This window comes from Culex pipiens, chromosome 2 (genome assembly GCF_016801865.2).
Source record: "Culex pipiens pallens isolate TS chromosome 2, TS_CPP_V2, whole genome shotgun sequence".
Classification (NCBI taxonomy): Eukaryota; Metazoa; Arthropoda; class Insecta; order Diptera; family Culicidae; genus Culex; species Culex pipiens.
Genome location: NC_068938.1, coordinates 216,990,286 through 217,002,369, shown reverse-complemented (window position 1 = coordinate 217,002,369; position 12,084 = coordinate 216,990,286). Strand labels below are relative to the sequence as shown.

General features: G+C 34.5%; 3 protein-coding genes across 14 annotated transcripts in view; 2 read left to right on the top strand and 1 right to left on the bottom strand.

The window, feature by feature from the left end:
- The window catches only part of LOC120427503 (trypsin-1-like), a 128,586-nt gene that overhangs the window by 101,765 nt on the left and 14,737 nt on the right, over positions 1-12,084 (top strand). The gene's annotated exons all lie outside the window — the stretch shown is intronic.
- LOC120427511 (peptidyl-prolyl cis-trans isomerase Fkbp12) lies at positions 63-1,679 on the bottom strand. Of its 2 annotated transcripts, XM_039592374.2 has the most exons (4): positions 1,599-1,679; positions 1,460-1,516; positions 1,159-1,319; positions 63-894 (listed from the first exon to the last, which is right to left on the bottom strand). In XM_039592374.2, the coding sequence occupies exons 2-4, from the start codon at positions 1,494-1,496 to the stop codon at positions 766-768; spliced, it is 327 nt and encodes a 108-aa protein (XP_039448308.1). In that variant the 5' UTR covers positions 1,497-1,516; positions 1,599-1,679; the 3' UTR covers positions 63-765. The 2 variants fall into 2 exon arrangements, with proteins under 2 accessions (XP_039448308.1, XP_039448307.1); XM_039592373.1 differs by lacking the exon at positions 1,599-1,679 and having other exon boundaries at positions 1,460-1,595.
- LOC120427505 (protein 4.1 homolog) overlaps positions 6,349-12,084 on the top strand; it is a 69,460-nt gene continuing 63,724 nt past the window's right edge. The window contains exons 1-2 of one of the 11 annotated variants that reach the window (XM_052708042.1): positions 6,349-6,460; positions 7,119-7,343. The gene's annotated coding sequence lies outside the window, so the exon portion shown is untranslated. Of the gene's footprint in view, positions 6,493-6,548; positions 6,829-7,118; positions 7,344-12,084 lie in introns of those variants that run through there. The other 10 variants (XM_052708041.1, XM_039592360.2, XM_052708045.1 and 7 more) reach the window with 10 other exon arrangements.

Genomic DNA, 12,084 nt, shown 5'->3' with positions numbered 1-12,084 from the left:
TTTAAACTTTTTTAGTTTTTTCTTTCTTTATACTTTTGGTTGCATTTGTTGAAACAGCTTTATTTTTCGCTAGCAACACGAGAATTACAATCTCAAAACTGGAGCTTCTTTTTTCGTCTCTCATTTGTAGTAGGTAGGTTTTCAATCGTCTTAATAGTATAAGATTTAATGATTTTCACTTTTCTTTCTTGTATAGCACTCTCAAAACGATGTGTGTTATGAATAAATGTAGTTTGTTTGTATTTCTTTTTGTTTTTTGAAAGTTTGCTACCCGAGCTAGCGTAAGTGTTTAAAGTGTTCAGTGTTATTCAAAGTTGAAATAGCATTTTAAACAGGGCCATCGATTATGCAAGAAGAACGTAACGCTTAAATATTTTGACTACTTAAAAGTTGAAAATTGAATTGTTTAAATGTTGATCATGCTTGTATTTAAATTTGCGGGCTGAAGCGCGCCGCCACACGATAAGAGAAAAATGTTTTGTTTTTTTTTTTGTATGAATTTTACGTAAATGCATCGTTTAATGTTGGTTGGCTTAATCGCTTGTTTGTTTTGTGGATCATTTCTTTCTCCTCACTGGAAAGGATTGCTTTCATGTGTGTTGTTGTTTTTTGTATGTTAGAGGTGTATGTTGTGTTTGTTTATTTCCTGTTTGTTTGATTACTTGATTGGTTAGCTTATCATTCATTCTTTTTTGTGTTATTCTTAATCATGTTTGCTTGAATATTATATGTATATTGGTTTGGTGTTTTCGCACCGCTGAGCGTTTATTCTACTCGCAACAGCTCGACCTCGAAGGTCAGGGTGGCGTTCGGCGGAATGACACCGGGGTGGCCGCGGCTTCCGTACGCGTAATCCGGCGAGCAGACCAGCCTGGCCTTCTGACCGACCGACATCTGTGAAAGAAAAAAAACAGAAATTAAAATAAATAAAACATTAACGAAAAGGCCCATATGACCCCACTTTGCCCTGTCTGAAAACATGTTCTAATTTTAGCTGTCCTACCCCCCCTTCCCGTCTCATCACTGACTCACCCTCCGGCGACAGAAAAGTCGATCGAAAAAACAAGATCCAAGCAATCAGCGAAAAACAAGAAGTCCCAACGAGAGAGGTCATCAAACCCCGCGATGACCACTTCGAATCGATTACCGAATACCAACCTGGGCGACTCCCTCATCCCAGCCGCGGATGACCTCACCACGGCCAACCTTGAAGCGGAAGGGCTGTCCGCGGGTGCGCGACGAATCGAACACGGTTCCGTTGTCCAGCGTCCCGGTGTAGTGGACGACGGCGGTCTGGCCAGTCTTGGGGAAGGTGGCCTCTGCAAGAGAAGGAAAAAATCGATCAAGAAACTGCCCTCTCACTCTCTCTCTCCCTCTCTTAGGAGGCCGGAAGCAATAAAATTTCTTCGCTTTTCTCTAAGAACACGCCCTGGCGTGCCAAATAGTTCCGGATACTTACGGTCGCCGTTGGAAATCGGAATAACCTGGACGCCCATTCTGATGTCGGTTCTTGCAGCTGAAAAAAGTCGCGAAAAAACGGACAGATTAGCAACGTTACGAAGCATTTGCCGCGGAGGAGCCGAACGCGCAAAACTCACTTTTGCCAAGAAGAAAAGAAAATGCCGGATTCGCGCTGACACCAAGGTGGCTGGATTTCGCAAGGTATGACGGAGGGAGAGTTTGGGAGTGGGTCTGTACCGTTGATATCAGATAGTCTGCAAACTTTGATAACTATCTGCGCTGCCCAGTCGCGAAAAATGCTGGCAGAGCGAGCAGAGTCTGTCAGAATACGGCTCGTTTGACAAGAGTTGGTGTCAAACCATCGGGGTTTGAGTGTAAAATTGAACATAAGGCTGCATCTAAAAACACATCATCATGAACTGCTGAAAATTAAAAGGACAGATCTTGTTTATTAATGACTGCACAGGCTCAACTCGAGGGGAAGCATGAACTTTGGAAGAAGAGGGTCACATGACTCTACAAAAGAAGCGTTATTGGTTTAAAACTAGCTTGATACTCACATTTTGAAAGTTTTAAAAGGGTATATGTTCCATGTGTTGTCACGTTCTATATCTGAAAATTCTAAAAATTTGTAATTACAAATCTAGAGTTTTTTTTAACAAAAAAGGTCCTATAAACATATGAAGCTCAAAAGCTTTAAGGACCTTTTAAAAAAAAACTCTGGAAGTGTTTAGTTTTACGCGTTTTTTTCCATAGTTCGGATAATTATAATAAATGTAAATGTTTTCTAAAAGACTTTGTTTGACCAACAAGTCTTGGTAATCATTTATTTGGGTTCTAAAGCCCTGTGTCAATTTTAAGGTACAACGGATAAAAACACGATTAGAAACCTTTTCTGATCCGTTCTGATCACTTTTTTTTTATTTCAATGAAAAAAAAATGCAAAGGTTGATTGTACTCAGAAAAATAACCTTTATCGTTGTGAACAATATTATCACAAAGATAAGCTTAATTTTAGGACCCAATTGTCTGGAAAAAAAAAACAAAAAAAAGTTAAAGGGCATACATTGAAACAAAATCAAATTTTTAAATTAAGAATCTCAAAATAAAAAAATGCAAAAAAAAAAACAAATTTTAAAAATTCAATAGCTATTTAGGCCGTTGCAAATATTCTGCAAAGTTTATGTCGCCCCCCTTCAAAATTGGTCCGAAAAATCAGGGAGCAAAAATTTTTTTTTTCAAAAAACATCATCAATGGAAATAAAAGTCAAATCAACTGAAAACAATCTAAAACGCATTTTCTGCATTGATAATCATATTTAGCATGTTTGGGCTGGATTAAAAATATTTTTAATTTTTATGAAATTCCAATGTACAGCACCGCAAAAACTTTTTTTTGCATAAAAAATAAATTTTCGTCAATACTGAGATATTTTGGAAACCAATGATTGCAAAACAACAGGAGAGGTGTATAATGCATTTTTAAACACTTTTTTTCCATTCAAATGTTAAAACCATGGCTCGTAAATACAATTTTTAAACTATTTTATTTTTTTGCCCCCAACCCCCCCCCCCCCCCCCCCCAGAGTCAGAGTCGAGGGACATAAACTTAAAAAAATATTTGCAACGGCCTTAAAATAAAAAAATTAAAACGTTTTTGATTCTGAAGTTCAAATGTTCAAGATATCAAAAATTTTAAATTTGAAAATTTAATCTAGTATTCAGAAATTTAAAAACTGCAAAATAAAAAAAATTCAAAAATAAAAAATAACATAACTTTTAAAAAACAGTTTGAACATTAATAAATTGAGAATAAAAGTATTTCAATCTTAATGAAACTGGTTGCAAAAGACAAGAAAAATTTTTTGCTTTAAAATAATGAACATCAATTTTTAGGCGCGCAAAAATTTGTGAACTTTTTCTTTTAAAAACATGTTTTGGAACACGAAAAAATGAGTTTCCCCGTATATATAAATGAAATAAACAGTTATATAGTTGATAACAGATGTGGTAACATATATCCAACAATTTTCATTAATTTTTGACAGACTTTCTTGCCAAATAGTCCAAATTACTATCTTTTTCTAAATATACAGTTTTCTCATAGAAAAATCAAACAAATGTTGGAAAGTTATACACCAAATTGTTGGAAATAATTTTTCTCAACCGAATCCTGCATAAGTTTTATAAAAATGTTGATTATGAACGAAAAAACACATTTTTTCAAAAAATCATAGGATTACGCTATTTGTTCATAGGTGGCGACATGTGTCTTTTAGCTTTGCTGCAAATCCTCTATGAAAAATTGAATTTTTTTCAATAGAGAAATTGCAGCAAAGCTAAAAGACACGTGTCGCCACCTTTGAACAAATAGCGTAAACCTATGATTTTTAGAAAAAAAATATTTTTTCCTTCCTTATCAACATTTTTATAAAACTTATGCCGGATTCGGATGAGAAAAATTATTTCCAACAATTTGGTGTATAACTTTCCAATATTTGTTTGATTTTTCTATGAGAAAACTGTAAATTTAGAAAAAGATAGTAATTTTGGACTATTTGGCAAGAAAGTCTGTCAAAAATCAATAAAAATTGTTGAATATACGTTAACACATCTGTTATCAATTATATAACTGGTAATTTCCTTGATATATACAGGGAAACTCATTTTTTCGTGTTCCAAAACATGTTTTTTAAAGAAAAAGGTCACAATTTTTTGCGCGCCCAAAAGTTGATGTTCATTATTTTAAAGCAAAAAATTTTTCTCGTCTTTTGCAACCAGTTTCAATAAGATTGATGCAGGGAATCATGAGAAATAAGCGATTTTGTTCTTCAATCTAGCTGAAAGGAATACATTTTTTGGCAAGTAACCTCATTTTGGCGCCACCTACATTTGAAACACAGTCGCGCTGCAAAACCTCAATAAATTTTAAATTAACTAAAAATTTAAAATAATGGGAATTTAAAAATCGAAGACTCATACCAACATTTTTTAAAGTCGTTTTTTGATTGTTTCAAATAATAGATTTTTTTATATTTTAATATTTCTGAAATTTCGAATGTTTAAAGTTTTTGTACACATAGTGGATTCGCTAGTTCGACTGGAGCTTCATTCGAAATAGCGAATCCGATTTCGCTAATTGGAACGACTAACAGCTGTCAAAAGCTTGAAACCACGTACGTGCTCGGAAATCGTCGAACAATGGAGTTGGAAGATCAACATCAGTTTACAACTGTAGACTTTTTTTTAGGTCCTATTGAGGTTTTGCAGCGCGACTGCGTTTCAAATGTAGGTGGCGCCAAAATGAGGTTACTTGCCTAAAATCGTATGCCTTTCTGCCGATCAAAGAACAAAATCGATTATTTCTCATGATTCCCTGCATCAATCTTAATGAAACTGGTTGCAAAAGACGAGAAAAATTTTTTGCTTTAAAATAATGAACATCAATTTTTGGGCGCGCAAAAGTTTGTGAACTTTTTCTTTAAAAAACATGTTTTGGAACACGAAAAAATGAGTTTCCCGATATATACCAATGAAATAAATAGTTATATAGTTGATAACAAGTGTGTTAACGTATATTCAACAATTTTTATTGATTTTTGACAGACTTTCTTGCCAAATAGTCCAAATTACTATCTTTTACTAAATTTACAATTTTCTCATGGTAAAATCAAACAAATATTGGAAAGTTATACACCAAACTGTTGGAAATAATTTTTCTCATCCGAATCCGGCATAAGTTTTGTAAAAATGTTGTATCTGAAGGAAAAAACACATTTTTTCAAAAAATCATAGGTTTACGCTTTTGTTCATAGGTGGCGACATGTGTCTTTTAGCTTTGCTGCAAATTCTCTATCAACATATCGTCAGCTGTGTGCTATCTTGTGACAACGACCATTTAGTACTTTTCGAGAAAATCGATTTTTAAAGTTTGATGATAAATATTTTCAAAACTATGAATGGTAGAGCCAAACCTTTTGAAGCAATCGGTCTGTATACTATCGCTTAACAAACGCTCAAAGTTTCAACTGATTTGGTTACACTAGTTAAAAGATACAGTAAATAATGTAAACAAAAATCTGAAAAGCACGTGTCACAAGTGTGTTTCGAAAGTAAAATTGTACTACGTGTCACAAGTGTGCACAGAATTCCCATACAAACTAAAATAAGCTCAAATCAATGGCTTAATCGACTTAACCAGTATATTTTCTAAAACAAAAGATTGCATTGCCTTCAGAAAATGTGTATCAACATAAATTTGTGAAAAACAAGAAAGTTTTTCCAAATTTTCCAACAACATGTATGACGTGTCACAAGTGTACACAATCATTTTGATGAAAAAATAGTCTATGTCACAAGTGTGTATTGCAATATCCGGGAAACGGAAGCGAGTTTCCAAAATCGGGTTAAAGCATCTTGTAGTGTTTGTTAAGTATAGGAAAACGTCATCATTAACTCATTTTCGGCCAAAATGGTCTATGTCACAAGATAGCACACAGCTGACGATATGAAACTTAATAAAAACAAAAAAACTCTAGAACTGCAGTTTTGTTTTGACACGGACGAAGTTTTGACTTTTTAATTCGAATACGTTCGAATTAGCGAAATTCTAATAAACGAATCCACTCTGTAGTTGACTTAATGTTGAAAAGGGATCATCTATAAAACACGTTTACACTTTTTTTGAAATCTCGCCGAAATTTTGAAATTTTTCCGAGCCAACAATTTTTTTTTGTTTTACAAACACCCCCACAATCGAACACAACAAACACCTTCCCATTCAACACGTTGATTGCACCACCACAAAAAAAGGGGTGAGGCATGACGTCACCCTCATTCACGCTCACCAACACAACCGTTCTCTGAATCAAACACCGCGCTCCGTTCGCTCACTCGCTCACAAAAACGGTTTATATTTTTAATCGCATCGCGGCCGTTGAGTAGATCGGACGTGTTTTTATTCCGTTGCGTGCCCCCGTGCAGTTTATTATCGTTGCATGTGTGTGTGTGTGTAAGTGTCTGCGTGTGTTGGTGCGTCGAGAGCCCACCTTTTGCGCCCATTAATAGTTTTCTTTTTTTTTGAGTTACTAGAATTTTGGGACCGCTGTTTTTCCTCACAAAGAAAGTTAGCAGTTGGGGGAGGGGGGGAAGGAAAAGTGTGTGACGAAAAACAGGCGCCCATTTTCCGGCCAATCAAAGTGTGCCCGGGGAAATGAATGGTTTTCCGCGCGGGAGAAAGCAACACCGATTTGAGGAGGAAGAAGAAGACGAAGAACAAGTAGGCGGCGAATAAGACGCAGAAAAAGAGTAAAAATTGAGCGCGATCCCGAGCAGAAGAGAATTTTCAGGAATTTGTTGTGGCCAAAAGTGGGTTGCTTTGTTTTTCCGGGGTGTTTTGTGCGCGTTTGTTTTGTTATATGCTTGCACTTATTTATGCTTAGTGCGATTCGGAAGAGAGATAAAAGCAAATCACAACAAAGGGCCATCACCGACAATGGGAGGGGGGGTTTCGGAAAATGAGCATAATTTTTGTGAATGGCTTTTTGTTTTGTGCAAGTGTGAATGAAAACAGAAAAGAGGGTGACAGGCAGCATAATGCCATGCATAATTTCAAAGTGCTATTTTAATTATAACTTATATTTTACTCAAAAATTTAGTTGTAACTAGATTCCAATTGGAAAAAAAGTTGAAATTGCGTGAAAACATCCAACCAAACTTGGTGAAAAGGTGGTCGTGATAGTGTTTGTGAGCCGACGACGACGACGCAAAGTTGAGGTGGAGAAAAAGTGTGACACATCGAAAATCATAAGAAACAACATAAGAGAAGAGAAGCAGACATCGAAACCTGATCAAAAGGAAGCAGCGGGAATACAGCTAATAAGGTGCAGTAAACACAACACAAACTTGAAGTTTTTTTCTCACCTTTATTTATTTACTGCAAACACACACACACACTCGCATGCAGCACACCTTGCCACCATCACCACTACAATCAATGAAAGATTTATCAAGAAAAATGGGATTCGTCGTGGCCTGCTGGGGTGGTTGTTGTGGAACTGTTTTATTTTGTAGTTGTGGGTGGTGGCTGGTGTAGAGGGGGAAGGCATGTTGTTGCTGAAAACTTGTTCTCAAATTTAGAATTTCTTTATTCAAAATACCAAAAAATGAAAGCCCAGTAAAACAAAACCCAGTTACCGAATGAGTACTATATTAAATTTCATGTCTCATTTCCTAAACAACTTACAAACGAAAAATTAAACCAAATACTTAAGAAAATTTCACAACGTCTGCTTATCTAAAGTATTTTTTTTGACAAAGTCCTATAAACATATGAAAAACAATAGCTTATAGGACCCTATAAAAAAAACTATAGATATTTTATGTCCAAAATCGACGGTAACATTTCAAAAGGCATCATGTACATTTTGACACTTTCTGGGTTATTGCATATTCTGAAAGTACTCCTAATAAGCTACCTCTCCACCAAAAATGAGCAAAAGTTACTTCAGTAAAGTCTGTTTAATCATGATTTTAAATAAAGTAACATAAACAAAATCTCTGCCATCAGCAGTCCCTGTTTATATAGCCCTGTCAACCTGTCAAACAAAAGGCTACATAAACCTCGTGACGAAAAAAAAGCATCATGAACAAAGCGCCATGTACATTCGGCGAAGAAAAAAGAATCATAACAAAGCGTCCCCCTCAATGACAGCAGGGTGATATAGACGTTGGTGATTTCAAAAGAAGTTATGTTTGTTTTTCTTAAATAAAACGACGGAAATAATGTTTTATTGAATTTGGATGATCAAGTATCAATGAAAGCAACGCTTTTCATCCTTTGTTATTATTAGAACATCTTATTTTGCTTTTGTATTAAAATGGGAATTGAAAAATGATGCTCAACTTTCAAATGCATTTTTCTCAAAACGCATGGTTTGTACATGATGCTTTTTGAAATGTTGGCATCGAAATGTCCAAAATAAGTGTTCATTGCTTTTATAAAAGGTCCTGCTTCATTATAAAATTAAGTTTTTTTTTTTTTTTGCATTTCACATAACATCATCTTTTAATACTGGAAAACTAGCCAATAGGATATCGTAAATAAAAAAATAAGGGCTCACCAGTTGACGATTTGTTCACCAATTTTTATATTTTAAGAGATTATATCTCAGCAACCAGCAGTCCAGTCTCATCAACCTAATTTTTAAAGGAAATTTGTAGGAGGAAATTTTCTCAGCTTTTCGAATATATTGTCACAAGTGTAAAATATTATTAAAGTGCAAAAAAGAAACTGAATATTTTACCCTAAAATGTCCACCTAAAATACCTATAGTTTAACAACTAAACTCCCAGGCTCAAGAAAAATAGAGAATTTGTATGGAAATTTCCCCTTTTCCTCGAATAATTTCAATTTGTATGACCATTTGTTTGATATTTTCCAAAAATATTGATTTTGAAAAAATATTTTCTTCTGTATCAGATTTTGCAGCTCAAGTCCCCTGAAAAAAACATCAAAAATGCCAAAAACTATTTTTTTAGAAATTGACTGTTAGGGAGCGTTCTTTTATTACGTAGCGCATTTTGTTCTAGTTATTGACATTTTGTTACGAAAGGGGGGGAGGGGGTCAAAAACCCATTTTTTTGCGTTACGTAATAAACGCTCCCTTATTGATGAAAAATTTAAAAAACAAACGATTTTTTTCGTGCAGCTATTTTTTATGAAAAATTCAAAATCATAACCTACAACTTTGCCAAAGACACAAAAACAATGTTGACAACTGTCCATAAAAAAGGTTTTAAAATATTCAAAAATCTGCATCCTGAGAAAGATTTCCGATTTGATTTCTTCGGCAAGTTGAAAGAAAATAATTACACTCTAAAAAAAATCACCCAATTTTTATTTCTCTTTTCACACACAAAATTGGATTGTTCAAAAACATGCTTGAAAAATCTAATTTCCGGAAATGACAAAAAATGGCATCTTTTGAGCTATGGCACTAGTTGGTCAAAATTGATTTGGCAGTGCTGCCATTTTTCGTAAAAAATCTCGATTTTTGAAAACGTGAAAAAAAGTCGAAACAATTAATTTGACTTTATTTTTAGATGTAAAATCAGATTTGCATTCGAACTGTACTTCACATGAAATTTAATATCGTGCACCGTTTTTGAGTTCTATTCACTAACATTTTTTATAACGTGACTTTGTCTACCTGTTAAAGACATGACATGACCATCTCAGAAAACTTTTTTTTTCGAAAATTTTTGAAATTTTCCTATAAATTTGCTTCAAAGATATAAACAATTACACAACAAAAATGAGGTTTTTTCTACATAACCAAAATATTGCTGAATTTTTAATTTACGATAAAGGAAGTATTAGACTATGACAAACAAACAAACTCGTACTTTTTCGCGTTTGACAGTTTGCCAAACTCGCAAACAAAGCAAACGTTTTGCAAACAAATACAGACAAACAAACAAATCAGGCAAACTGATAAACTGTCAAAAAGTGCGAGTTTGTTTGTTTGTCATTAGAATAATTCCTCCTTAACTTTGCATTTTTTTTTCTTTTTTCAATGTTAAAAAATTAAACCATCAAAATATTTTCCGTTTTTTCGAAAAAAGATATTTTTAAAAATTTCAAATCAAACCTGACACTTGAAAGACCCAAAATCATTTATTTTTGACCATATCAAATGTTAGGGTTAATTTTAAAATTTTGAAATTATTTTTATTCGAAATCCATTTTTTTTACTCTAACGGAAACCGTGAAAACGCATTTTTCGGCAATATTTTTGACAAAAACTGTGATTTTACTAGTTTGCAAAAAAAAAAAAACTTTCCCGAAGTATAATACCTGCTTAATTTTTTTGCTACTAATGTTGTGATAACCTTATCTATTTATTTGTTTTCAAGTATCGATTAGCTATCGAGCTAATTGAGAGGCCAATTGAAGCAATCGAACCAGATTAACAGAAGCGGAACAAATTGCATTTGCTTTTCAAGCTCAAAATTTGTCGTCAGCCAATTTGTACTCCACTTTGAATGAGATCTTTTCCCCAGTGGACCGTCTCCGTTTCTTCACAGAATCGATTGCAACAATATCAAGCACGGGGCAAAAAGAAAAACAGACTCTGTGTAAATAAGACAAATTTAAATAGAAATGACATAATTTTTTTGTTGGGATTTGTCTCAGTGCAGAGGAAAACGGCAGACACCGGCAAAACAACAACAACAAAAAACACAGTGTCTTCTGGTTTATTATTCTGAATTGTGTCTGTTTTGAGAAAGCGACTATAAAATCATCATAAAATTGCAAAATAGCTAACTGTTTTGTTTGTTTTAGTCTTGAAAATATTATCACAGATACAGATACAGAAAAATGTTGCATGAGGGATATTCATTTGAATTTGCTCAATGATTTTTAAATATTAAAATTGTTTCGCACCAAATTTGGCTTGAATTAACTTTATTGACATTGTAATCAACCTAAATTGACGCGATTCTAAGGCGAGATCTGTTCTGTTTGTCATCCTGTGTTCACTATTCGTTTTTTTTCTCATAAAATTATTTTTATTAGGTCCTTTTCGGTACTGGGACCTGATTCACTATTCGTTGGCAAATTTAAACCGCAGAACGACATTCTTCCAACGGTCAACCAACACCACCACCAGCAACCAGTAGAGTTGAGTGTGAATGATATCATCACACGTCATCGTGCAATCAAACTGGGCGTGTGAAGTTTCGCGATAAGTTTTTCTTTTTATATTTTGCATCGTAAGCGTTTTATTTTTAACTTACTCACTTTGACTTATTAACAGAATAAGTCAGTGACTAATCTTGAAATTATGCAAGTGCTGTTAAAATTTAAAATTCAAACATTGTTCTACAATTTTTCAACACGCAAGTCATCTTACTTCTCCATAAATTTTAACTAACACAACCCAAAAATAAGCAAGTGGGTGAAAAAGACACGATGTTTCTCTTCTTGTTTTTTTTCTGATTCCATGTTTTTGGACACTCGACAAGCGGAGACCCCCCTTCTCCGCATACAATCAAAACTAGTGAGCTCCCCCAACAACAACAACAACAACAACAACACTCTCAAAAATAAAAGAAGAAACGCTAACGACTCTCTGTTGACGAAGTAAATTTTTGTGAGGAGGTCTCTTTTTTTCTCTTGTTGGTCGTTGTCTCATCTCCGCGCAGAGCTCGGTCGCACGAAAACTATCGAAAGAAAAAAAAAATCTTCATTTACACACTGAGACATGACCGGTTGGAGTGAGAAGTGAGACGAAAGTCACGTTCGGGTGTCTCTGCGCGAACCCAACCCAAAAGTTTTTCGAATATTTGGGGGGACTTGTGTCTTTTTTTGGGGTCTTGGGGCGACAAATTCTCGGACCTTCAATCTCTGCGTGCTTTTTGAGATAATCACAGCAGCGGGAGGGACGTGCCAAAATCTTGACGAGAGCAATTTTGAGGAATTTCTTTCTGATAAGTTATTTTTTGAAGTGCCTTCAAAAGATTGCTTGAATAAATCTACGAAAAAAAAAACTACACAGTTAAAAAACCTACATCTGATAATGTGTAAAAATTTCCTTAACAAGTGTGTAAAATTACATC

Excerpts from the sequence above, each read along its gene's own strand:
- LOC120427511 (XM_039592373.1), bottom strand. The coding sequence starts at position 1,565 with ATGCTTCGTAACGTTGCTAATCTGTCCGTTTTTTCGCGACTTTTTTCA. Across the intron at positions 1,320-1,459 it reads TCCGATTTCCAACGGCGACC|AGGCCACCTTCCCCAAGACT; the intron begins GTAAGTATCCGG and ends CTTCTCTTGCAG. Across the intron at positions 895-1,158 it reads GGGATGAGGGAGTCGCCCAG|ATGTCGGTCGGTCAGAAGGC; the intron begins GTTGGTATTCGG and ends TTTCTTTCACAG.